The 27,638-nt window shown below is 45.5% G+C and overlaps 1 protein-coding gene across 1 annotated transcript; it reads right to left on the bottom strand.

The window, feature by feature from the left end:
- Nucleotides 1-9,095: 9,095 nt before the first annotated feature.
- LOC142370462 (GTPase IMAP family member 7-like) lies at nt 9,096-23,044 on the bottom strand. Its single transcript, XM_075453041.1, has 2 exons — nt 22,912-23,044; nt 9,096-9,795 (listed from the first exon to the last, which is right to left on the bottom strand). The coding sequence occupies exons 1-2, from the start codon at nt 23,042-23,044 to the stop codon at nt 9,098-9,100; spliced, it is 831 nt and encodes a 276-aa protein (XP_075309156.1). The 3' UTR covers nt 9,096-9,097.
- Nucleotides 23,045-27,638: the final 4,594 nt, after the last annotated feature.

The raw sequence follows: 27,638 nt of genomic DNA, 5'->3' as shown, positions 1-27,638 counted from the left end.
GGCTTTTGCAACTAATGCCTCTCGGTGCAAAATGCAGTGGTTTGTCACAATATGTGGATTTTGTGCTTTCACCTGAGCAATAAATCCTTTCACTCTCCCCGTCATGCCTGCCGCACCATCTGCGCAAAGACTGACGCACATATTCCAGCTCAGATTGTTCTCTTCTAAATACTTATTGGTAACCCTGAATATTTCTTCTCCCGTTGTATGGCTTTCCATTTCTTTCCAGAAAAAAAAAGTCTCTTTGATAGAGTCACCATCAACATATCTGACGTTTGCCAGAAGTCGGGCTGCGGCCCCACTTATGGCAGCAGATGCGTGCAGTTGTAGGGACAATCTGCCGCTCGCCTGTGGTTTCTCTGTCAAATGTTGCTCAATGTCTCCTGACATGTCGTCGATCCTTCTTTTCATTGTGTTATCAGACGACGGCACTTTGGATAGCTCATCTGGACCCAGCATGACACCTACAATTTTTTTGCAAGCGGGGAGGGTGAGTGTCTCCGCTATTGTGTGAGGTTTCTTCTGCTTTGCAATGAGCTCCGCTAGCATGTAACTAGCCTCCATTGCCTTTTCAGACACTTTCACACAATCCAACAAACGGCCTCTGGTTCAGATCCCGCGCTCTTTTGAAGAAGGCCAAGTTTCTCTCAACGTGGAAGATGTACAAAAGGTTGTCTCTGTGTGTTTCTTTCTGTTAATAATTGCTGCGCATGTGAATTCCCACCCTGCCAAGGTCCTTGAATGCACCACAAAGACGCAGATCGGTTCAGCGCAAAACATCGGCTGAACCGATCTCTGTGGTGTGTGCGTCCATTAAGCCGTGAGTTATGTTGATTTACTTATGTGTTACACTATGTTGATGTTTGTGTTTATCCGTGAGTCTACTTTGATGACTTAGCAGTAGTTTTGCCATCGGTTTGTATAATATGGGGAACATTTAGCCACAAATGAGTAACGTGGGGCTAGCCGCTAACTAGCTATAGCCTGAAACGTGTATGTAGCTGTATTGCTCATCTCTTTGGTTTATACATTGCATACTGTATGTTAATTGATCAGTCACAGTGCATGCCCCTCTTTTGTTGCATCTAAGCATTGATTTATTCTCATTCAAGTTTAATTGATTCATGCTGACTTTACATTCCAAACTAATCTTGAGCTGTATTTCAGTTGTTATTTGGTTAGATATATGTAGCTCAGGTGTATTCTTATGTTTAAGTTGTACTTCATTTCCAATCATTCTGTATTATTGTGCTTGTATTGCAGCAACCACACACCCACACCGTGCATAGCATTAGCTAACTTCTCCCGACAGAGGACGCGCTCAGGCTGAGGGCGGTTAGCATCCCCGGCGGTCCAAGTGAAACCATGAGACAGGTAGCTTTCATTATACTGCCTGCTGACAGTTTCCTTCTTTTGTTTTCCTGTGGTGGTGGTGGTGGTGGTGTGCTTTTGGCAGTCTCTGGACTGGTGGCTGGTCGTTTGCTCCGCACAAGAAAGCGCTCCATTTTCTCGCTAGAGTGTTTCTCTGTCTTAATGTTGTTCTTCAGCCTTTGATGTGTCACGCTCCTTTATATTTTTAAAATAATTGTTTTTAGTATAGAATTTCCCTCTGTATTATGAAATGAGTGCATACAAAGTACTGATATAGTAAATTAAAAAAATATTGTTTTTGTGTAGTTGTATATTGCAATAATGATATATGGCTGTCAAAATCCCACGGCACACCGTTTGGGAACCACTGAGCTAGCTAACATGTGCTGTACTGTTGTTAGCTAGCTAACGTGTACTGTACTGTCGTTAGCTAGCTAACCTGTACTGTACTGTCGTTAGCTAGCTAACGTGTACTGTACTGTCGTTAGCTAGCTAACCTGTACTGTACTGTCGTTTGCTAGCTAACCTGTACTGTACTGTCGTTTGCTAGCTAACCTGTACTGTACTGTCGTTAGCTAGCTAACCTGTACTGTACTGTCGTTAGCTAGCTAACCTGTACTGTACTGTCGTTAGCTAGCTAACCTGTACTGTACTGTCGTTTGCTAGCTAACCTGTACTGTACTGTCGTTTGCTAGCTAACCTGTACTGTACTGTCGTTAGCTAGCTAACCTGTACTGTACTGTCGTTTGCTAGCTAACCTGTACTGTACTGTCGTTAGCTAGCTAAGCGTCACTGTTGTTAGCTAGCTACGTGTGTGTGTGTGTGTGTGTGTGTGTGTGTGTGTGTGTGTGTGTGTGTGCGCGCACGTGCTAGTGCACGTGGAATGAAGGTTTTGACATGCATCATCTTGCAGTTTTTCATTTTGAGAATGGTAAATCATATCCAGTAACACTAACAAATACGAGAATCTTTCCTAAAACAGGCTTTCCTAATTATCGTCCATTTGTTTGAAAGATTTTTTTTTTTCTGTCTTAATTCTTAACGTCATACTAATGTAAAAATGTTTGTTGTACCAGAATGAATCATATTTATCTAACCTCATTAATTGGTCATGTTTGGCAGCTGGCCATGTAAAATATGTAGAATAAATGTAAAATACATGTAAAATAAACATTTTCTCTCCTCTTTCTTTCCTTATTCATTTTCAGCTGTTGGGAGTTTAATGAGAACCCCATCCCTGACAGACTCATCAACTGGCCCATCATCGTACCTGAAAGAAAACGTCAAATACGAAAAGATTGGTGAATGCACAAATTCTCTTAAATCACTGGTACGGACGATTTAAGAACAAATCTGTGCGTACGAACGCTTCTTGCATGAGGCCCATTCTTTGTCCCCTAGTGGTGTACAGCCCACATGGAAACATCAACAAAAATAAAGTATGACTTTTTCTAATGACGGGGTCTCTTTAGGAAAAGTCATCAAATTTCAAGGTGGAAAAAGATAGTTGAAGGTATTTTTTCTACAGCTAAACATGGTAGTGGCTCACTTTTGACCCGCGAGACAACGGGAGGGTTATTTGTTTCTGTCTCAGAAATGAAAATGAATGAAAATAAGAAAGAATTTGCATTCACTTTTTCCAATTTTCTGAAGGGTTTGATGAACCTGCATCACTGCAAAAAATATTCAGACTTTTCGTCCCTGGTTTTGTTTCTTAGGCAGCTTTATTAAATAGATCCACGCAGATTTGTTATAAAAATGTAATAGTGTAGTTTTATTGCTAATGCAGTCCAGTAAAAGAACTCCTCATTCATATGTGCTGAATATGCTGCTACCTTTGCTCCCTGGCAGAAATAAGAGGAACTCAAGGGAAAGATCTGACCATCCCCTGCAGTGCTCCTACTTACCTGAACAATCCCTCCCTCCAGTGGACCTTCTCCAACGGCGAGGAGTTTTCCCGCATCATCCCCTACGACAGCCGGTCGGGGCGCAGCATCTCCACGCCGCCATGGGACAACCACATGGAGCTGGACAACTTCAGGGTCCCGTTTGGAGACGGCGCCCTACGACTGATGGACCCCAAACACTTGGAGCACACGGGCAGCTACACCTGCGAGTTCTCCGTGCCGTACAGCTCACACACCGAACGCAGTGAAGTGACCATCCACGGTCCTGAAGGTGAGGTCATGAACCCAACAACGCAAACATGTTGAAGGATTCGCTCTGTTTTTACTGCTGTGGTGTCCAGAGTCCCCTTTTGTCAGCCGCACATGTGAAACTATGATCTGAGTGGCTGCTGCTGATCCCATAAACACTTTGAGAGGTCAGGAAAACCCTGTGTTTGAGACTGATCTGAACAAATTTTAACCCCAGCTATCAGTAGAACATTTGAGAACTTTCACAGCGCCCAGATTCAGACTCCGTCCCTCTTCAGTTGTTGCACACTGGAAAAAAATCAAAGTCTTAATATTTGTCTCATTTCTAGTCAAAATATCTCATTACACTTAATATAAGACACAACTGCCTAACAAGTGCTATTTCAGCCAGATATAGGGACTGGTTTGAAGACAATACATCTGGAATATCTTGTTAAATGAAAAAGTCTTGAAAACAAATAGTTTTGAGTCACATTTCATATGAAACAAGCTTTTTTTTTTTACATTTGAAGAGGTTTTTAAGCTCATTTCAAGATCACTTTTATCTCAAAAGTCTTAAATTTCACATCTTATTTCAAGAAATCTTCACAAGCCGATTTTCACTAGTTCCATTGGCAGATTTATTTTGCTTATTTCAAGCAAAAACGTCTTTTATTTGCTGTTTTTTAACTTATTTTTGGAGGGGCATTTTTTCCAGTGTATGAGGAGCTTCATTTTCTTTGAGATTCTCAGCAGATTCAAAGGACAGAAAACCTTTGGGATTACGCTTTTCTTGCATCACAATAACAATCAGAAAATTCTCTGCATGATTGAACTCTTGTTGGACTGCTATAGAATCTCTAAATTACAGATACGTATTTAAGAAAGTACAAAGGGAAACCCAGAAGTGGATCTCGTCTGTTTGAAGGATTTGAAGTGATTACGGTTATTATAAACCTCTGCTGAAGCAGTCTTTAGGAACACCAACTCTCAGTACTGCAGGCAGCAAACAATTCAAATGGACATTTGTAGACTGAGAGACTTTACACTGATTTCATGTAATATTTTAGAGTTTAACATTTTTCTTTAGATTATGACAGGAGTATATAATAAAAGCTTCAATGCTCAGCTCTTTCCATGGGTTTTTTCTTAATAATCCAAATCGTTCTGGACTGAGCTGCCGAGTAGAATAGTTGAAAGTCTGGTGAGATTTAGCCCTGCTTCTGGGGATGTTTATGCTACAACAGAAATATACCTTTGGATGGAGAGTGCATTTTTTCTTAGAAGTCTGTGTGTGTGTGTGTTTGTTACCTTTTGCAGATCAGCAAAGAGCATCAGAGGAAAGCTCTTATTGGTGGGTCATCGGTCTGGTGGCTGCACTGCTGGTTCTACCTCTGGCAGGAATGCTGACCTACCTAAAGCTGAGAGGTAAAAGATGTTGAGAGAAAAGATTTTCAATTGCACAGTTGCAACATACATGTATAAGTCACACTGTTTGTTTCTGGTCCCCCTTGTTTTCTGGCTGATTTCTACTTAAGGCTGGCATTTAATGAAAAGGTTCAATCACAATCTCAATCTCTCTCCATCTGCAGGAAGAACCTCGAAGCCCAGAAACGACCCAGAAGAGGTGACGGAGCTGAACCTGGTCAAAGGTTGGTCATCAAAACTAAACATCACATGCGCTGATAAAAACAGACACTAGATGGAGCCAGAGGTTCACTTCCGCTAGCTCCTGATAAACTGTTTACAAGCCCAACCGTTGAAAACAGAGAAAACAAATAACAGAAAGGCTTTTATCATATGACTGTTGAATTATAGTTTGTTTAAACTGCACTGGAAAAAATGCCCCTCCAAAAATAAGTAAAAAAACCAACAAATACAAGACGTTTTTGCTTGAAATAAGCAAAAAAATCTGCAAATGGAACTAGTGAAAATCGGCTTGTAAAGATTTCTTGAAATAAGATGTGATATTTGGGACTTTTGGGATAAAAAGTGATCTTGAAATTAGCTTAAAAACCTCTTCAAATGTCAAAAAAAGCTTGTTTTATTTATTTTTATTGACATTTTACGCAGCATCCCAATCTTTTTGGAATGGGGTTGTTAAAAGGTCTTATTTCATTCATTTTCCTGTTGAACTTTATGGCCTCTGTGTCTCATCCTCTAATGCTAAACATGTTCGCCGTGTTTCAGATGCAGCAGCAGGACAGTAACCTGCACGAGAGCACATGTTCGGCCGTCTGCAGCACCGATGGACGCTCATTCCTTCTCACTGGCACTCGATCACACTGAGCACTATCAGGCACAACAACCTGAAACACCTTAACTAACAAGGCACTAACAAAACACACTTATGAGGAACTGCAAGTTTCTGAGAAACAGAAAAGTCTCATTAGGATTTTATTTTATTTTTTTCGTAAAAGGATCACAGCTTTGCCTTAAAATGACTGATTTCAGAATGGGCATTCTTTGGATTTTGGAGGAAACCCAGAGGAGCGGCTGTATTTCAGACTCGTCACGCTAACACTGGAACGCAAACTCACAAAGTATAAATGGCTCTCAACATCTTCATGAGGGGTTTCTGAACCCCGACAGTGCCTCTGATCATCTGTAGGTATTTCAGAAACTCTCTGGGGAATATTTCCTTGTAAAGATCCCAGCGGATGAATCTACATTTCACAGGGACGAACCAGCGCTGGAATTCTCCTGCAAAATCAGTTTCTGGCCTTAAAAGGTTGCTGCTCTTCTAAAAAAAAAAAAACAGAGATGAACTGCCTGAAATAAATCATGTTCCTGCTCAAAATGTGGTGGATGACTTTAAGGACTGGTAATATAGGACAGTCATAAAGCCAAATTGATCTGCATTTATGTTTAATGCTGTATATTTGAGCCAACAGGAAGTGGTGAGTAACACATCCTTCGAGGTGGATTAGTCAGTACTAGTCTGTCTGTTTTCCCTGATTTTTCTCCTCCCAATGGTGAATCTTTTCAACATGTAAAAACCTCTTTGGCTCGCTCTTAAAATTGTCTGTAGTTTCCAGGGAGAGACGCAACAAGTTGCACCATAAAGCCTATAACAAGGAGTTGGTGTGGTTATTGTTACCAATGCTTGAAAACTGGTTGTTGTTGTTTTTTTCTCTCAATGTCAAGAAGCTTTGCATGGACATCACTACTGTGTGTCCTTGAATACGACACCAAGGATAGTTTAGGTAAGAGTGACTTCCTGTACTGTCCACCATTAACATAAAGTAACTTTTCCAGGATTTTCCATGAGGTCAAACGTTGCCTGGGCATTTATTCCTGGATCATAAAGATAATTTGGTCAGTAAATCATTGTTTGATGTGGAGAGCTTATTGTTTTATAAGACAAAGCACAGAATTTCTACTCATCTGGGCAGCCTGTTTCATGATGTCAAGTGTCATAATTAAATAAATGCTATTAAAAACGACTAAGAATCCAACTTACTGAGTCTTTTTCTGTGAACTTTCAGTCTGTAGGTGATTGCTCTCTTTAGCTAATGTTTAAACTTCACTGTGGGAGCTGTTACAAATATAAGGACTGATATATTAGGACTATTAGAAATGAAGTTTGAATTCATTTAGATCGGCCAGTGTTAGCTGCAACATGCTCCAGCACCATAGTAACCCTGAATTTGATCAAGTGTGTGGGAAGATGGACAGATGAGAGAGTTTGTTGTTTATACTGATCACTTTCAAATGTGCAGCGGCAACTTTGCATTATATTACATATATTACAAAATATTACATTATTGTTTATAAAGAATGTTTATGAAATAGTTGTTTGCCGATATTAAATTGTAAACATCAAAACAATAAACCGTTTGCGACACAAAAATCTTATTAATTCAATTGTACTTCAAGATGATGTCATACCTTTGGCACTTTTAGGTTAAGATTGTTTGTATTTGTTTTATGATAGTTTGCTTGTGTTATTACGATTATTATTATTATTTAATAATAATCAGATTAATAATGGAGATGCTTTTCTAAATAACAAAATCACCTGCTGAGATTTTTTCTGCCTTTTTCATGTCAATGTTTTGTTAGCCAGTAGATGGCAGCAGTGGCTTTGATATTTCAATAATAAGGGTTTCCAAACAGAACTAACAAAAGCCACAGAAAGGTTTGATTCCCAGCTTGGACCTTTCTGTGTGGAGTTTGCATGTTCTCCCCGTGTAAGCGTGGGTTCTCTGGCTTCCTGGGAGTGAGTGTGAGTGTGACCCTGGACTGGCAACCAGATCTTTTTTTTGAGTGTGTAGATGATATTGTGAAAGACAATAATACATAAAACAATTAAATTTATGAGAGATCTTTTTTAAATAATGCTCTTAAGATTTAATTCAAAATATATTATAAATAAATACCCATAAAGTAAAGCATAACTGTGTTTATGTCAAAGTTCTCTAAACAAAACAGTTAATTGATTCATGATGTTCAACTGGTTTCTCTGATGAACAAGTGCAATGATGTGTCTTATTGCAAATAAAGAAAATGAAGTAGGAGAGCTGAATATTCACTCACATTTATTTAGTTTAAAGGTAAAGAACAAGCAGGTAAATCAGACATGACTTTAATAATCACAGAATCATGAGTACAACAAAATAAACATGTTTCTCAGCTAAAACAACCAAATCAGTTTAATCCCACTGTGCTGTGTATATGTGCATGCAAGTGCGTTCATAAAATACTCTCTGTAGTTTATCATGCAATATTTAAAAAAACGTATTTTATCTTATTGATCTTTAAAAGGTCTTTTAAATTGAAGGATTTTTAAATGCAATGCTAAGCACAAATCTTCTCCTTTAAGAAGGTTGGATGAAGCTCAGTAATGTGAGGTGGATAAATCACTATGGAGGAGACACTTCTGGTCGCTTCCTTCCCGGTGAAAGTTTGTGACGTCTGCCACAGCATTCGCTAACTTTTTAAAAAAAGGATCATTATTTAAATTGCTCAGAGCCAACGTATTAAAAAGGCTGCTAGCTTAGACATCACTTGCATCTACATATTATACACGTGTAGTTTTACAGTTACTCTTATTGCTGAATGGATGATAAAATTACAACATATGGGAAAAGAAAGACAGTTAGATCAAATCTAATTGCTTTTGTGACTTTGTCAGTTCAATTTAATAACAAGAAACATTAATAGTAAATACTTTTCTATCACCATCATCATGTATTAATTTGTAAGGAATACATTCTATCAATAAGTCATTTTCTACACCACAAAGCTAAATCCTAACATATTGAATACCACGATTATAAAATACGAGAAACCGCCATGATTATTGGCTTCTTATCAAATTAACATTATATCTACCAGAACTAAACTATGTTTTATTATCAGCATATCACACTCTCAGTATAATAGAAACCACATATTTCCCCCATAACAATCAACAGCTCAAGGTTTCCTCAATTTTGACTAATAAATTATTTAAAGCAATGCTGTACTCCCCCTCTGTCTACACAGTGTGTTCTAACTTTGCCGAACCTCCTCTGTTTGCTTACAAAGGTAGCAAACAAAATCTTTCTAGGTCTTGATTATGAGTCTAGACAATCCACCATGGTCATTTATTCTCTTGCAAGAATCAAATGAAAAAGTAAGATGCGTTGGATCAGAGCCTTCATGAATTCTTCATCCATGTCACCTCGCCCCATTTTCTGAGCTAACTCTACCTCTTTATACATTGCATCTGTGTAATGTGTCCCCCCGTTTGCTGCCAGCACGTTGTCGACCATCTCCAGAAGTTGTGTTACCTGTTTTCTGTCCTTGCTCATGTTGTCAAAGACTAGGAACCTTCCGCCACAACGTTGGATAACTCGTTGAAGCCCCGGGTCACCTTCACGTACATATTCCTGTATGGTCATGGCTCCAAGATCACCACCACGGGTAAACAGCACAATCATGAACTGGTTGGCTTTTGGAGCAAACAGCTCCTGTAGTGCTTCCACAGAGTTCTTCTCTTCTTTGGTGAATCGGCCAATTTGGATCACCAGCAGGAAGACATGTGGACCAGGACAGGAGACTTTGACACATTTCACTATTTCTCTTTTTATGAAATCTTCCGTTTTGGAAGTGTCCAGGATCCCTGGCGTGTCAACCACACTAACTGCTCTGTTACCCCAGAGAGCGACTCCTTTTTCACAGGCTTCTGTCACTGAACTTGCAGCGGGACTAGATTTGAATTTCGTTTCTCCAAGAATGGTGTTTCCAACTGCACTTTTGCCCACAGCAGTTTTTCCAATCATCACAATTCTCAAATCAAGAGCTGCAAGACAATTGACAAACTCAGTTTAAATTCTCTTACAGTGTGACTTGGTTGTTGTATAAATACCTGACTGAATGTTAGTTCATTATTTTAAAATGCAAATGACTTGTACAGATGGGGGGGAAATCTTACCTTACTTAATTCAATTGTAAAGAAGAGAAGAAGAGACTACATTTCCCATCATGCCTGTGTGTGGCAGAGGAAAAGCCGAAGGAGGTGAAGCAGCGGCGGCAGCGGCAGCAGCAGCAGCAGCAGCAGCAGCAGCCCCAGCGAGGACTTCCCAGCCAGCCGGGGCAGAGCTGTTGTGTGTGAATGAACAAGGCAGTTTGAAGCCTTTTCCCGCTCTGCTGGCGCAACCGTGAGTCAGAGGGGCGCGAGCTCAGAGGGACATAAATAGAGCGAGCGGCTGGCGAAGACCCTGCCGCACGCGCGGGGGCGTGTCCCTTCGCGGGATGTAGCGTAATGTGCCGAGACTTCGTCTCGGCAAATCGCTACATTCCGCTCCGAATCTCTTTCTCTTTCTCTCTCCCCCGCTCTTTTTTTTCTCCTCTCCTCTCTTCCTCCCCCTCTCCTCTCCCTCCCTCTCCCTCTCCCTCCAAGCTCAAACAGCTGGTGTTTCTCAACGCTCTTTGAGTGGCTTAATACAGTCAGTTCTTCCTCTCGAGTGGTTGACATGTTTTTTATCCTTCAGAGTTTCATACTTTCATTAATAGCGCCGTATTGGATCACTGTATGGTGCCCCCCCCCCCCCCCCTTTTCTTTTGGTGATGAAGCTGCTTTGATACTGTTTCGTGTTGTGGTGGCTGTTGGTATTTCTAACTGTTGAACTGATCTGAAGTTGTTTTTGTGGAAGTGGTGCTATTTTGTGATCATTGAACTGGTTGTAATAAAACTTTGATTTATAAAGCATTGTCATGCAGCATTTTTACTCATCATAAGGGCTTAACAATGTCAATAATGAAACAAAACGTTATAAAATGAGGTTTAAGCTATTAATTAATTGATCATGTAAATATATATGGGACCGGTTAGGGTTAGGGTTAAGGCTGGGGTTAAGGCTGGGGTTAGGGTTAGGGTTAGGGTTAGAGTTAGGGTTAGAGTTAGAGTTAGGGTTAGGGTTAAGGCTGGGGTTAGGGTTAGAGTTAGGGGCCTGCCAGGTGAGTGTTTAAACTTGCAAACTATGCAACAAGCTTTTTATGTATTAACATTATATTTCGATTTACATGACATTATTTGAAATTTGAAATTTCAAATTGAGTTTGAACTTGTTTTGACTGAAGGAATTCCTTTTATAGCAAAAATCCGTATTTCGTCTTAACTCCGCAAAAGAAGGCTATTCCTGTGTTTCTTTCTCCAAAAAGGTCATTTAAAGGGCTTTATGCGTGGAACCTACTTCGAATGGATACATATGAAGGACAAAGGAGTTTGAACTTGTTTTGACTGAAGGAATTCCTTTTATAGCAAAAATCCGTATTTCGTCTTAACTCCGCAAAAGAAGGCTATTCCTGTGTTTCTTTCTCCAAAAAGGTCATTTAAAGGGCTTTATGCGTGGAACCTACTTCGAATGGATACATATGAAGGACAAAGGAGTTTGAACTTGTTTTGACTGAAGGAATTCCTTTTATAGCAAAAATCCGTATTTCGTCTTAACTCCGCAAAAGAAGGCTATTCCTGTGTTTCTTTCTCCACAAAAGGTCATTTAAAGGGCTTTATGCGTGGAACCTACTTCGAATGGATACATATGAAGGACAAAGGAGTTTGAACTTGTTTTGACTGAAGGAATTCCTTTTATAGCAAAAATCCGTATTTCGTCTTAACTCCGCAAAAGAAGGCTATTCCTGTGTTTCTTTCTCCAAAAAGGTCATTTAAAGGGCTTTATGCGTGGAACCTACTTCGAATGGATACATATGAAGGACAAAGGAGTTTGAACTTGTTTTGACTGAAGGAATTCCTTTTATAGCAAAAATCCGTATTTCGTCTTAACTCCGCAAAAGAAGGCTATTCCTGTGTTTCTTTCTCCACAAAAGGTCATTTAAAGGGCTTTATGCGTGGAACCTACTTCGAATGGATACATATGAAGGACAAAGGAGTTTGAACTTGTTTTGACTGAAGGAATTCCTTTTATAGCAAAAATCCGTATTTCGTCTTAACTCCGCAAAAGAAGGCTATTCCTGTGTTTCTTTCTCCAAAAAGGTCATTTAAAGGGCTTTATGCGTGGAACCTACTTCGAATGGATACATATGAAGGACAAAGGAGTTTGAACTTGTTTTGACTGAAGGAATTCCTTTTATAGCAAAAATCCGTATTTCGTCTTAACTCCGCAAAAGAAGGCTATTCCTGTGTTTCTTTCTCCAAAAGGGTCATTTAAAGGGCTTTATGCGTGGAACCTACTTCGAAAGGATACATATGAAGGACAAAGGAGTTTGAACTACAGAAGAGACGTGTCTAAGTGTGCGTTTGTGTGTGTGCACGTGCGTATGCATGTGTGTGTTTGTGCATGTTTGCGTGTGCATGTGTAGTGGTGTGTGTTTGTGCGTAAACGTACGTGCATGTGCATGTGTACATGTGCACGTGCACACACATGTGACAGACTCCTCCCCCTGAGACAGACTCCTCCCCCTAAGACAGAGACTCCTCCCCTAAAACAGAGACTCCTCCCCTTGATACAGAGACTCCACCCCCTTATACATAGACTCCTCCCCCTGATACAGAGACCCCTCCCCCTAAAACAGAGACTCCTCCCCCTGATACAGAGACCCCTCCTCCTAAAACAGAGACTCCTCCCCTGATACAGAGACCCCTCCCCCTAAAACAGAGACTCCTCCCCCTAAGACAGAGACTCCACCCCCTGATACAGAGACTCCTCCCCCTTATACATAGACTCCTCCCCTAAGACAGACACTCCACCCCTTGATACATAGACTCCACCCCCTAAGACAAAGACTCCTCCCCCTAAAACAGAGACTCCACCCCTGATACAGAGACTCCACCCCTTGATACTGAGACTCCTCCCCCTTATACATAGACTCCTCCCCCTAAAACAGAGACTCCTCCCCTAAGACAAAGACTCCTCCCCCTAAAACAGAGACTCCTCCCCCTAAGACAGAGACTCCACCCCTTGATACATAGACTCCACCCCCTAAGACAGAGACTCCTCCCCCTGATACATAGACTCCTCCCCCTGATACAGAGACTCCTCCCCCTTATACATAGACTCCTCCCCCTGATACAGAGACTCCTCCCCCTAAGACAGAGACTCCACCCCTTGATACATAGACTCCTCCCCTAAGACAGAGACTCCTCCCCCTGATAGAGAGACTCCACCCCATGACAGAGACTCCTCCCCCTAAAACAGAGACTCCTCCCCCTAAGACAGAGACTCCACCCCTTGATACATAGACTCCACCCCCTAAAACAGAGACTCCTCCCCTAAGACAGAGACTCCTCCCCCTGATACAGAGACTCCTCCCCTAAAACAGAGACTCCTCCCCCTGATACAGAGACTCCTCCCCTTGATACAGAGACTCCTCCCCCTAAAACAGAGACTCCTCCCCTAAGACAGAGACTCCACCCCTTGATACATAGACTCCTCCTCCTAAAACAGAGACTCCTCCCCCTGATACATAGACTCCTCCCCCTAAGACAGAGACTCCACCCCTTGATACAGAGACTCCTCCCCCTTATACATAGACTCCTCCCCCTGATACAGAGACCCCTCCCCCTAAAACAGAGACTCCTCCCCTAAGACAGAGACTCCACCCCTTGATACATAGACTCCTCCCCCTAAGACAGAGACTCCTCCTCCTGATACATAGACTCCTCCCCCTTATACATAGACTCCTCCCCCTAAAACAGAGACTCCTCCCCCTTATACATAGACTCCTCCCCTGATACATAGACTCCTCCCCCTGATACAGAGACTCCTCCCCCTAAGACAGAGACTCCACCCCTTGATACATAGACTCCTCCCCTAAGACAGAGACTCCTCCCCCTAAGACAGAGACTCCACCCCTTGATACATAGACTCCTCCTCCTGATACATAGACTCCTCCCCCTGATACAGAGACTCCTCCCCTTGATACAGAGACTCCTCCCCCTGATACAGAGACTCCTCCCCCTAAAACAGAGACTCCTCCCCCTGATACAGAGACTCCTCCCCTTGATACAGAGACTCCTCCCCCTAAAACAGAGACTCCTCCCCTAGACAGAGACTCCTCCCCCTAAAACAGAGACTCCTCCCCTTGATACAGAGACTCCTCCCCCTAAAACAGAGACTCCTCCCCTAGACAGAGACTCCTCCCCCTAAAACAGAGACTCCTCCCCTTGATACAGAGACTCCTCCCCCTGATAGAGAGACTCCACCCCATGACAGAGACTCCTCCCCCTAAAACAGAGACTCCTCCCCCTAAGACAGAGACTCCACCCCTTGATACATACTCCCTAGGAAGAGACTCCTCCCCCTAAGACTCCTCCCCCAAGAAAGAGACTCCACCCCTAAGACAGAGACTCCTCCCCCCTGATACAGAGACTCCTCCCCCTGACAAAGAGACTCCTCCCCCTAATACAGAGACTCCTCCCCCAAGAAAGAGACTCCTCCCCAAAGACTCTTCCCCCTGACAAAGAGACTCCTCCCCTAAGACAGAGACTCCTCCCCCTAATACAGAGACTCCTCCCCTTGATACAGAGACTCCTCCTTCCTTAGGCATAGACTCCTCGTGTATGTGTGAACGTGCTAGTGCATGTGTGTGCACGTGGTAGTGCATGTGTGTTTTTGCACGTGCTTGTGCACGTGTGTGTGTGCACGTGCGTGTGCATGTTTGTGTGTGCACGTGCCAGTGCGCGTGTGTTTGTGCACGTGCGTATGTGTGTGCTCGTGCATTTGTGTGTGTGCACGTGCTAGTGCACGTGTGTGTGTGCATGTGTGTGCACGTGGTAGTGCACGTGCGTGTGCATGTGTGTGCACATGCTAGTGCACGTCTGTGCATGTGCGTGTGCACGTGTGTGTGCATGTGTGTGTGTGCACGTGCGCGTGTGTGTGCACGTGCTAGTGTACGTGTGTGCATGTGCGTATGTGTATGCGTGTGCATCTATGTGCACGTGCTAGTATACGTGTGTGTGCACGTGCTTGTGTATTTGTGTGTGTGCACGTGTGTGTGCACGTGTGTGCACATGTGTGTGTGTGCACGTGCCAGTGCGCGTGTGTTTGTGCAAGTGCGTATGTGTGTGCTAGTGCATTTGTGTGTGTGCACGTGCTAGTGCACGTGTGTGTGTGTGCGTGTGCATGTGTGTGTGCACGTGGTAGTGCACGTGCGTGTGCATGTTTTTGCACATGCTAGTGCACGTCTGTGCATGTGCGTGTGCACGTGTGTGTGTGCATGTGTGTGTGTGCACGTGCGCGTGTGTGTGCACGTGCTAGTGTACGTGTGTGTGTGCACGTGTGTGTGTGCACGTGCGTGTGCACGTGTGCATGTGTGTGTGCACGTGCTAGTGCACGTGCGTGTGCATGTGTGTGCACGTGCGTGTGCATTTGTGTGGACGTGCTAGTGCACGTGCGTGTTCATGTGTGTGCGTGTGCATGTGTGTGCACGTGCTAGTGCACGTGTGTTTGTGTGCGTGCGTCTGTGTGTGCACGTGTGTTTGTGCATGTGCGTGTGTGTGTACGTGCTAGTGCATTTGTGTGTGTGCACGTGCTAGTGCATGTGTGTTTGTGCACGTGCGTGTGCACGTGTGTGTGCACGTGCGTGCAAGTGCGTGTGCATGTGTGTAAGCACGTTCGTGTGCACGTGCGTGTGCATGTGTTTTGACGTGCTAGTGCACGTGCGTGTTCATGTGTGTGCGTGTGCATGTGTGTGTGCACGTGCTAGTGCACGTGTGTTTGTGTGCGTGTGTGTGTGTGCTTGTGCATGTGTGTGCACGTGGTAGTGCACGAGCGTGTGCACGTCTGTATTGTGCGTGTGCATGTGTGTGTGTGTGTGCATTTGTGTGTGTGCACGTGCATGTGTGTGTGCACGTGCTAGTGCACGTGTGTTTGTGTGCGTGTGCATGTGTGTGTGTGTGCATGTGCATGTGTGTGCACGTGGTAGTGCACGAGCGTGTGCATGTGTGTGTGCACATGCTAGTGCACGTCTGTGCTTGTGAGTGTGCACGTGTGTGTGTGCATTTGTGTGTGTGCACATGCTAGTGTACGTGTGTGTGCACGTGTGTGTGCACGTGCGTGTGCATGTGTGTGTGTGCACGTGCCAGTGCACGTGTGTTTGTGCACGTGCGTATGTGTGTGCTAGTGCATGTGTGTGTGTGCACGTGCGCGTGTGTGTGCACGTGCTAGTGTACGTGTGTGTGCACGTGCTTGTGCATTTGTGTGTGCACGTGCTAGTGCACGTGTGTTTGTGTGCGTGTGCATGTGTTTGTGTGTGCATGTGCATGTGTGTGCACGTGGTAGTGCACGAGCGTGTGCATGTGTGTGTGCACATGCTAGTGCACGTCTGTGCTTGTGCGTGTGCACGTGTGTGTGTGCATTTGTGTGTGTGCACATGCTAGTGTACGTGTGTGTGCACGTGTGTGTGCACGTGCGTGTGCATGTGTGTGTGTGCACGTGCCAGTGCACGTGTGTTTGTGCACGTGCGTATGTGTGTGCTAGTGCATTTGTGTGTGTGCACGTGCTAGTGCATGTGTGTGTGTGCACGTGCGCGTGTGTGTGCACGTGCTAGTGTACGTGTGTGTGCACGTGCTTGTGCATTTGTGTGTGCACGTGCTAGTGCACGTGTGTTTGTGTGCGTGTGTGTGTGTGTGTGCTTGTGCATGTGTGTGCACGTGGTAGTGCACGAGCGTGTGCACGTCTGTATTGTGCGTGTGCATGTGTGTGTGTGTGTGTGCATTTGTGTGTGTGCACGTGCATGTGTGTGTGCACGTGCTAGTGCACGTGTGTTTGTGTGCGTGTGCATGTGTGTGTGTGTGCATGTGCATGTGTGTGCACGTGGTAGTGCACGAGCGTGTGCATGTGTGTGTGCACATGCTAGTGCACGTCTGTGCTTGTGCGTGTGCACGTGTGTGTGTGCATTTGTGTGTGTGCACATGCTAGTGTACGTGTGTGTGCACGTGTGTGTGCACGTGCGTGTGCATGTGTGTGTGTGCACGTGCCAGTGCACGTGTGTTTGTGCACGTGCGTATGTGTGTGCTAGTGCATTTGTGTGTGTGCACGTGCTAGTGCATGTGTGTGTGTGCACGTGCGCGTGTGTGTGCACGTGCTAGTGTACGTGTGTGTGCACGTGCTTGTGCATTTGTGTGTGCACGTGCTAGTGCACGTGTGTTTGTGTGCGTGTGCATGTGTGTGTGTGTGCATGTGCATGTGTGTGCACGTGGTAGTGCACGAGCGTGTGCATGTGTGTGTGCACATGCTAGTGCACGTCTGTGCTTGTGCGTGTGCACGTGTGTGTGTGCATTTGTGTGTGTGCACATGCTAGTGTACGTGTGTGTGCACGTGCGTGTGCATGTGTGTGGACGTGCTAGTGCACGTGCGTGTTCATGTGTGTGCGTGTGCATGTGTGTGTGCACGTGCGTGTGCACGTGTGTGCACGTGCGTGCAAGTGCTAATGCATGTGTGTAAGCACGTTCGTGTGCACGTGCTAATGCATGTGTGTGTGCACGTGCGTGTGCATGTGTGTGTACGTGCTAGTGCACGTGCGTGTTCATGTGTGTGCGTGTGCATGTTTGTGTGTGTGTGCACGTGGTAGTGCACGAGCGTGTGCATATGTGTGTGCACATGCTAGTGCACGTCTGTGCTTGTGCGTGTGCATGTGTGTGTGCGTGTGCATGTGTGTGTGTGCACGTGCTAGTGCACGTGCGTGTGCATGTGTGTGCACGTGCGTGTGCATGTGTGTGGACGTGCTAGTGCACGTGCGTGTTCATGTGTGTGCGTGTGCATGTGTGTGTGCACGTGCGTGTGCACGTGTGTGCACGTGCGTGCAAGTGCTAATGCATGTGTGTAAGCACGTTCGTGTGCACGTGCTAATGCATGTGTGTGTGCACGTGCGTGTGCATGTGTGTGTACGTGCTAGTGCACGTGCGTGTTCATGTGTGTGTGTGTGTGTGTGTAGACGTGGTAGTGCACGAGCGTGTGCATATGTGTGTGCACATGCTAGTGCACGTCTGTGCTTGTGCGTGTGCATGTGTGTGTGTGTGTGCATGTGTGTGTGTGCACGTGCGCGTGTGTGTGTGTGCATGTGTGTGGACGTGCTAGTGCACGTGGGTGTTCATGTGTGTGCGTGTGCATGTGTGTGTGCACGTGCTAGTGCACGTGTGTTTGTGTGCGTGCGTCTGTGTGTGCACGTGCTAGTGCACGTGTGTTTGTGCACGTGCGTGTGTGTGTACGTGCTAGTGCATTTGTGTGTGTGCACGTGCTAGTGCATGTGTGTTTGTGCACGTGCGTGTGCACGTGTGTGTGCACTTGCGTGCAAGTGCGTGTGCATGTGTGTGGACGTGCTAGTGCACGTGCGTGTTCATGTGTGTGCGTGTGCATGTGTGTGTGCACGTGCTAGTGCACGTGTGTTTGTGTGCGTGTGCATGTGTGTGTGTGCATGTGCATGTGTGTGCACGTGGTAGTGCACGAGCATGTGCATGTGTTTGTGCACATGCTAGTGCACGTCTGTGCTTGTGCGTGTGCATGTGTGTGTGTGCACGTGCGCGTGTGTGTGCACGTGCTAGTGTACGTGTGTGTGTGCACGTGCGTGTGCATGTGTGTGCACGTGCTAGTGCACGTGCGTGTTCATGTGTTTGCGTGTGCATGTGTGTGTGCACGTGCTAGTGCACGTGTGTTTGTGTGCGTGTGCATGTGTTTGTGTGCATGTGCATGTGTGTGCACGTGGTAGTGCACGAGCGTGTGCATGTGTGTGTGCACGTGCTAGTGCACGTCTGTGCTTGTGCTTGTGCACGTGTGTGTGCACGTGCTCTTGTGTGTGCACGTGCTAGTTTACGTGTGTGTGTGCACGTGTTTGCGCGCGTGCATGTGTGTGTGCGCGTGCGTGTGCATGTGTGTGTGCACGTGTGTGTGCACGTGCGTGCAAGTGCGTGTGCATGTGTGTAAGCACGTTTGTGTGCACGTGCTAGTTCATGTTTGTGTGCACGTGCGTGTGTGTTTAAACGTGCACGTGTTTTTGTGCACGTGTTTGTGCGTGTGCATTTGTGTGCACGTGCTAGTGCACGTGTGTGTGCACGTGCTAGTGCAATTGTGTTTGTGCACGTGCGTATGTGTGTGTGCATGTGTGTTTGTGCGTGTGCATGTGTGCGTGCACGTGCGTGTGCATGTGTCTGAGCACGTTTGTGTGTGTGCAAGTGCGTGTGCATGTGTGTAAGCACGTTCGTGTGTACGTGCTAGTGCATTTGTGTGTGTGCACGTGCTAGTGCATGTGTGTTTGTGCACGTGCGTGTGCACGTGTGTGTGCACGTGCGTGCAAGTGCGTGTGCATGTGTGTAAGCACGTTCGTGTGCACGTGCTAGTGCACGTGTGTGTGCACGTGCTAGTGCAATTGTGTTTGTGCACGTGCGTATGTGTGTGTGCATGTGTGTTTGTGCGTGTGCATGTGTGTGTGCACGTGCGTGTGCATGTGTCTGAGCACGTTTGTGTGCAAGTGCGTGTGCATGTGTGTAAGCACGTTCGTGTGTACGTGCTAGTGCATTTGTGTGTGTGCACGTGCTAGTGCATGTGTGTTTGTGCACGTGCGTGTGCACGTGTGTGTGCACGTGCGTGCAAGTGTGTGTGCATGTGTGTAAGCACGTTCGTGTGCACGTGCTAGTGCATGTGTGTGTGCACGTGCGTGTGCATGTGTGTGCACGTGCGTGTGCACGTACGTGTGCATGTGTGTGTGCACGTGCTAGTGCACGTGTGTTTGTGTGCGTGTGCATGTGTGTGTGTGTGCATGTGCATGTGTGTGCACGTGGTAGTGCACGAGCGTGTGCATGTGTGTGTGCACATGCTAGTGCACGTCTGTGCTTGTGCGTGTGCATGTGTGTGTGTGCACGTGCGTGTGCACGTGCTAGTGTACGTGTGTGTGCACGTGTGCGCGCGCGTGCGTGTGCATGTGTGTGTGCACATGCGTGTGCATGTGTGTGCGCGTGCGTGTGCATGTGTGTGCACGTGCGTGTGCATGTGTGTGGACGTGCTAGTGCACGTGCGTGTTCATATGTTTGCGTGTGCATGTGTGTGCACGTGCTAGTGCACGTGTGTTTGTGTGCGTGCGTCTGTGTGTGCACGTGCTAGTGCACGTGTGTTTGTGCACGTGCGTGTGTGTGTACGTGCTAGTGCATTTGTTTGTGTGCACGTGTGTGTGCACGTGCGTGCAAGTGCGTGTGCATGTGTGTTTGTGCACGTGCGTGTGCACGTGCGTGTGCACGTGTGTGTGCACGTGCGTGCAATTGCGTGTGCATGTGTGTAAGCACGTTCGTGTGCACGTGCTAGTGCATGTGTGTGGACGTGCTAGTGCACGTGCGTGTTCATGTGTGTGCGTGTGCATGTGTGTGTGCACGTGCTAGTGCACGTGTGTTTGTGTGCGTGTGCGTGTGCATGTGCATGTGCATGTGTGTGCACGTGGTAGTGCACGAGCGTGTGCATGTGTGTGTGCACATGCTAGTGCACGTCTGTGCATGTGCGTGTGCACGTGTGTAAGCACGTTCGTTTGTACGTGCTAGTGCATTTGTGTGTGCACGTGCTAGTGCATGTGTGTTTGTGCACGTGCTTGTGCACGTGTGTGTGCACGTGCGTGCAAGTGTGTGTGCATGTGTGTAAGCACGTTCGTGTGCACGTGCTAGTGCATGTGTGTGTGCACGTGCGTGTGCACGTGTGTGTGCACGTGCGTGCAAGTGTGTGTGCATGTGTGTAAGCACGTTCGTGTGCACGTGCTAGTGCATGTGTGTGTGCACGTGCGTGTGCATGTGTGTGCACGTGCGTGTGCACGTGCGTGTGCATGTGTGTGTGCACATGCTAGTGCACGTCTGTGCTTGTGCGTGTGCATGTGTGTGTGTGCACGTGCGTGTGCACGTGCTAGTGTACGTGTGTGTGTGAACGTGTGCGCGCGCGCGTGTGCATGTGTGTGTGCACATGCGTGTGCATGTGTGTGCGCGTGCGTGTGCATGTGTGTGCACGTGCGTGTGCAAGTGTGTGGACGTGCTAGTGCACGTGCGTGTTCATATGTGTGCGTGTGCATGTGTGTGCACGTGCTAGTGCACGTGTGTTTGTGTGCGTGCGTCTGTGTGTGCACGTGCTAGTGCACGTGTGTTTGTCTACGTGTGTGTGTGTGTACGTGCTAGTGCATTTGTTTGTGTGCACGTGCGTGTGCACGTGTGTGTGCACGTGCTTGCAAGTGCGTGTGCATGTGTGTTTGTGCACGTGCGTGTGCACGTGTGTGTGCACGTGCGTGCAATTGCGTGTGCATGTGTGTAAGCACGTTCGTGTGCACGTGCTAGTGCATGTGTGTGTGCACGTGCGTGTGCATGTGTGTGCACGTGCGTGTGCATGTGTGTGGACGTGCTAGTGCACGTGCGTGTTCATGTGTGTGCGTGTGCATGTGTGTGTGCACGTGCTAGTGCACGTGTGTTTGTGTGCGTGTGCATGTGCATGTGCATGTGTGTGCACGTGGTAGTGCACGAGCGTGTGCATGTGTGTGTGCACATGCTAGTGCACGTCTGTGCATGTGCGTGTGCACGTGTGTGTGTGTGTGCATGTGTGTGTGTGCACGTGCGCGTGTGTGTGCACGTGCTAGTGTACGTGTGTGTGTGCACGTGTGTGTGTGCACGTGTGTGCACGTGTGTGCGCGCGTGCGTGTGCACGTGTGTGCGCGCGTGCGTGTGCATGTGTGTGTGCACGTGCGTGTGCATGTGTGTGCACGTGCTAGTTCATGTTTGTGTGCACGTACGTGTGCATGTGTGTATGAACGTGCACGTGTTTTTGTGCACGTGCTAGTGCATTTGTGTTTGTGCACGTGCATATGTGTGCACGTGTGTGTGCATGTGCGTGTGCACGTGTGTGTGCAAATATCTGTAAATGTGCATAATTATTTTCTAATGCCAAAAAAATGTGACAAAGACAATTATATTACTCGTGAAATGTTTATTTACGAAATATTTATTTTTTAAAAATTGAAACTTGATCAAATTAGGCTTCATCAAAGCAACAACACACTCATATAAACCAGACAGGTTACAAAATCAAATATTATGCAAAGGAAACTCAGAACGCATAAATTCAGCACAGAGAACTGCCAATGCAATGAAGCTGCACTGCCCATGAACTATAAATGATAAAAGTAACATTTCAGTAATCAGCATTGAAACGTGCTATTGTAAATATTTTTGCCTACTTCCAATTAGTGAGATACATGTGCCTGTCGGGGCGCGCAGGTTTCTTTAATCCTCGGTGGCACTGAGGACAGGGCCACTCGCAAGTCCTGTTCAACCGAGAGCCGCGACCTCCTGTTGTTCTTCATGTGAACTGGAGAGGAGAACGCCAACTCACACAGGCAGGTAGTGGGGAAAAGAAGCAGTTGCTCAATGGCGTGGTTGGACAAGCTCCGATGCAGAAGCCAACCAAAACTGATCCAGAGGGAGCTCACTACATTTGAGTTTCAGTGTGCGGTCCACACGGAGCTCTGCGCACTCCTCTCTCTCTCTTTCATAGTGAGCTTTTCTGTTGAGGATTCCTGGTTGAATGGGTCTCGGATCCAATCATGGTCCTCGATGTCAGCCACACGTGGAAAATAGCGCTCAAACCTGTCTTTTAAGGTCTTAAGGTGTTCGGCACATACAGCGCGCTCCATAGCTGCCTGTGGCGCAGCTGATGCCAGCGGGAACATCTCCATGGAGCCCTGTCCCAAAGAATCATTTTGCCCATAAACCCCCCCACAGAATCTTGTCTGTGGATGATAAAATATTTTCATTCCTGCCCTGAAGCTTGACGTTCAACTCGTTCAGATGTCCAAATATGTCCGCAAGGTGAGCCAGCCTGGCGCACCGCCTCTCATCCGCGAGCTTGTCCTTATGTGGGACAGCGTGTTCAGGTGAACATTCAAAATGCTCTTCCCGAAGTTCATAAAGACGGGATAGGAGTTTCCCTCGTGACAGCCAGCGCACCTCTGTGTGGAGGATCAGGCTTTGGGGGCCGGCTCCCATCTCGGCGCACAGCTGGGAGAAGAGGCGAGATTTCAGTGTAATTCACCCGCCTCTGCACAGCCTGATTCAGCACCTCGGTCAACTCCGGGGGCATGGCTTTTGCAACTAATGCCTCTCGGTGCAAAATGCAGTGGTTTGTCACAATATGTGGATTTTGTGCTTTCACCTGAGCAATAAATCCTTTCACTCTCCCCGTCATGCCTGCCGCACCATCTGCGCAAAGACTGACGCACATATTCCAGCTCAGATTGTTCTCTTCTAAATACTTATTGGTAACCCTGAATATTTCTTCTCCCGTTGTATGGCTTTCCATTTCTTTCCAGAAAAAAAAAGTCTCTTTGATAGAGTCACCATCAACATATCTGACGTTTGCCAGAAGTCGGGCTGCGGCCCCACTTATGGCAGCAGATGCGTGCAGTTGTAGGGACAATCTGCCGCTCGCCTGTGGTTTCTCTGTCAAATGTTGCTCAATGTCTCCTGACATGTCGTCGATCCTTCTTTTCATTGTGTTATCAGACGACGGCACTTTGGATAGCTCATCTGGACCCAGCATGACACCTACAATTTTTTTGCAAGCGGGGAGGGTGAGTGTCTCCGCTATTGTGTGAGGTTTCTTCTGCTTTGCAATGAGCTCCGCTAGCATGTAACTAGCCTCCATTGCCTTTTCAGACACTTTCACACAATCCAACAAACGGCCTCTGGTTCAGATCCCGCGCTCTTTTGAAGAAGGCCAAGTTTCTCTCAACGTGGAAGATGTACAAAAGGTTGTCTCTGTGTGTTTCTTTCTGTTAATAATTGCTGCGCATGTGAATTCCCACCCTGCCAAGGTCCTTGAATGCACCACAAAGACGCAGATCGGTTCAGCGCAAAACATCGGCTGAACCGATCTCTGTGGTGTGTGCGTCCATTAAGCCGTGAGTTATGTTGATTTACTTATGTGTTACACTATGTTGATGTTTGTGTTTATCCGTGAGTCTACTTTGATGACTTAGCAGTAGTTTTGCCATCGGTTTGTATAATATGGGGAACATTTAGCCACAAATGAGTAACGTGGGGCTAGCCGCTAACTAGCTATAGCCTGAAACGTGTATGTAGCTGTATTGCTCATCTCTTTGGTTTATACATTGCATACTGTATGTTAATTGATCAGTCACAGTGCATGCCCCTCTTTTGTTGCATCTAAGCATTGATTTATTCTCATTCAAGTTTAATTGATTCATGCTGACTTTACATTCCAAACTAATCTTGAGCTGTATTTCAGTTGTTATTTGGTTAGATATATGTAGCTCAGGTGTATTCTTATGTTTAAGTTGTACTTCATTTCCAATCATTCTGTATTATTGTGCTTGTATTGCAGCAACCACACACCCACACCGTGCATAGCATTAGCTAACTTCTCCCGACAGAGGACGCGCTCAGGCTGAGGGCGGTTAGCATCCCCGGCGGTCCAAGTGAAACCATGAGACAGGTAGCTTTCATTATACTGCCTGCTGACAGTTTCCTTCTTTTGTTTTCCTGTGGTGGTGGTGGTGGTGGTGTGCTTTTGGCAGTCTCTGGACTGGTGGCTGGTCGTTTGCTCCGCACAAGAAAGCGCTCCATTTTCTCGCTAGAGTGTTTCTCTGTCTTAATGTTGTTCTTCAGCCTTTGATGTGTCACGCTCCTTTATATTTTTAAAATAATTGTTTTTAGTATAGAATTTCCCTCTGTATTATGAAATGAGTGCATACAAAGTACTGATATAGTAAATTAAAAAAATATTGTTTTTGTGTAGTTGTATATTGCAATAATGATATATGGCTGTCAAAATCCCACGGCACACCGTTTGGGAACCACTGAGCTAGCTAACATGTGCTGTACTGTTGTTAGCTAGCTAACGTGTACTGTACTGTCGTTAGCTAGCTAACCTGTACTGTACTGTCGTTAGCTAGCTAACGTGTACTGTACTGTCGTTAGCTAGCTAACCTGTACTGTACTGTCGTTTGCTAGCTAACCTGTACTGTACTGTCGTTTGCTAGCTAACCTGTACTGTACTGTCGTTAGCTAGCTAACCTGTACTGTACTGTCGTTAGCTAGCTAACCTGTACTGTACTGTCGTTAGCTAGCTAACCTGTACTGTACTGTCGTTTGCTAGCTAACCTGTACTGTACTGTCGTTTGCTAGCTAACCTGTACTGTACTGTCGTTAGCTAGCTAACCTGTACTGTACTGTCGTTTGCTAGCTAACCTGTACTGTACTGTCGTTAGCTAGCTAAGCGTCACTGTTGTTAGCTAGCTACGTGTGTGTGTGTGTGTGTGTGTGTGTGTGTGTGTGTGTGTGTGTGTGTGCGCGCACGTGCTAGTGCACGTGGAATGAAGGTTTTGACATGCATCATCTTGCAGTTTTTCATTTTGAGAATGGTAAATCATATCCAGTAACACTAACAAATACGAGAATCTTTCCTAAAACAGGCTTTCCTAATTATCGTCCATTTGTTTGAAAGATTTTTTTTTTTCTGTCTTAATTCTTAACGTCATACTAATGTAAAAATGTTTGTTGTACCAGAATGAATCATATTTATCTAACCTCATTAATTGGTCATGTTTGGCAGCTGGCCATGTAAAATATGTAGAATAAATGTAAAATACATGTAAAATAAACATTTTCTCTCCTCTTTCTTTCCTTATTCATTTTCAGCTGTTGGGAGTTTAATGAGAACCCCATCCCTGACAGACTCATCAACTGGCCCATCATCGTACCTGAAAGAAAACGTCAAATACGAAAAGATTGGTGAATGCACAAATTCTCTTAAATCACTGGTACGGACGATTTAAGAACAAATCTGTGCGTACGAACGCTTCTTGCATGAGGCCCATTCTTTGTCCCCTAGTGGTGTACAGCCCACATGGAAACATCAACAAAAATAAAGTATGACTTTTTCTAATGACGGGGTCTCTTTAGGAAAAGTCATCAAATTTCAAGGTGGAAAAAGATAGTTGAAGGTATTTTTTCTACAGCTAAACATGGTAGTGGCTCACTTTTGACCCGCGAGACAACGGGAGGGTTATTTGTTTCTGTCTCAGAAATGAAAATGAATGAAAATAAGAAAGAATTTGCATTCACTTTTTCCAATTTTCTGAAGGGTTTGATGAACCTGCATCACTGCAAAAAATATTCAGACTTTTCGTCCCTGGTTTTGTTTCTTAGGCAGCTTTATTAAATAGATCCACGCAGATTTGTTATAAAAATGTAATAGTGTAGTTTTATTGCTAATGCAGTCCAGTAAAAGAACTCCTCATTCATATGTGCTGAATATGCTGCTACCTTTGCTCCCTGGCAGAAATAAGAGGAACTCAAGGGAAAGATCTGACCATCCCCTGCAGTGCTCCTACTTACCTGAACAATCCCTCCCTCCAGTGGACCTTCTCCAACGGCGAGGAGTTTTCCCGCATCATCCCCTACGACAGCCGGTCGGGGCGCAGCATCTCCACGCCGCCATGGGACAACCACATGGAGCTGGACAACTTCAGGGTCCCGTTTGGAGACGGCGCCCTACGACTGATGGACCCCAAACACTTGGAGCACACGGGCAGCTACACCTGCGAGTTCTCCGTGCCGTACAGCTCACACACCGAACGCAGTGAAGTGACCATCCACGGTCCTGAAGGTGAGGTCATGAACCCAACAACGCAAACATGTTGAAGGATTCGCTCTGTTTTTACTGCTGTGGTGTCCAGAGTCCCCTTTTGTCAGCCGCACATGTGAAACTATGATCTGAGTGGCTGCTGCTGATCCCATAAACACTTTGAGAGGTCAGGAAAACCCTGTGTTTGAGACTGATCTGAACAAATTTTAACCCCAGCTATCAGTAGAACATTTGAGAACTTTCACAGCGCCCAGATTCAGACTCCGTCCCTCTTCAGTTGTTGCACACTGGAAAAAAATCAAAGTCTTAATATTTGTCTCATTTCTAGTCAAAATATCTCATTACACTTAATATAAGACACAACTGCCTAACAAGTGCTATTTCAGCCAGATATAGGGACTGGTTTGAAGACAATACATCTGGAATATCTTGTTAAATGAAAAAGTCTTGAAAACAAATAGTTTTGAGTCACATTTCATATGAAACAAGCTTTTTTTTTTTACATTTGAAGAGGTTTTTAAGCTCATTTCAAGATCACTTTTATCTCAAAAGTCTTAAATTTCACATCTTATTTCAAGAAATCTTCACAAGCCGATTTTCACTAGTTCCATTGGCAGATTTATTTTGCTTATTTCAAGCAAAAACGTCTTTTATTTGCTGTTTTTTAACTTATTTTTGGAGGGGCATTTTTTCCAGTGTATGAGGAGCTTCATTTTCTTTGAGATTCTCAGCAGATTCAAAGGACAGAAAACCTTTGGGATTACGCTTTTCTTGCATCACAATAACAATCAGAAAATTCTCTGCATGATTGAACTCTTGTTGGACTGCTATAGAATCTCTAAATTACAGATACGTATTTAAGAAAGTACAAAGGGAAACCCAGAAGTGGATCTCGTCTGTTTGAAGGATTTGAAGTGATTACGGTTATTATAAACCTCTGCTGAAGCAGTCTTTAGGAACACCAACTCTCAGTACTGCAGGCAGCAAACAATTCAAATGGACATTTGTAGACTGAGAGACTTTACACTGATTTCATGTAATATTTTAGAGTTTAACATTTTTCTTT

The sequence above is a fragment of the Odontesthes bonariensis genome, chromosome 20, assembly GCF_027942865.1.
Source record: "Odontesthes bonariensis isolate fOdoBon6 chromosome 20, fOdoBon6.hap1, whole genome shotgun sequence".
NCBI classification, from domain to species: domain Eukaryota; kingdom Metazoa; phylum Chordata; class Actinopteri; order Atheriniformes; family Atherinopsidae; genus Odontesthes; species Odontesthes bonariensis.
This window is presented reverse-complemented; position numbering and strand designations above follow the sequence as displayed.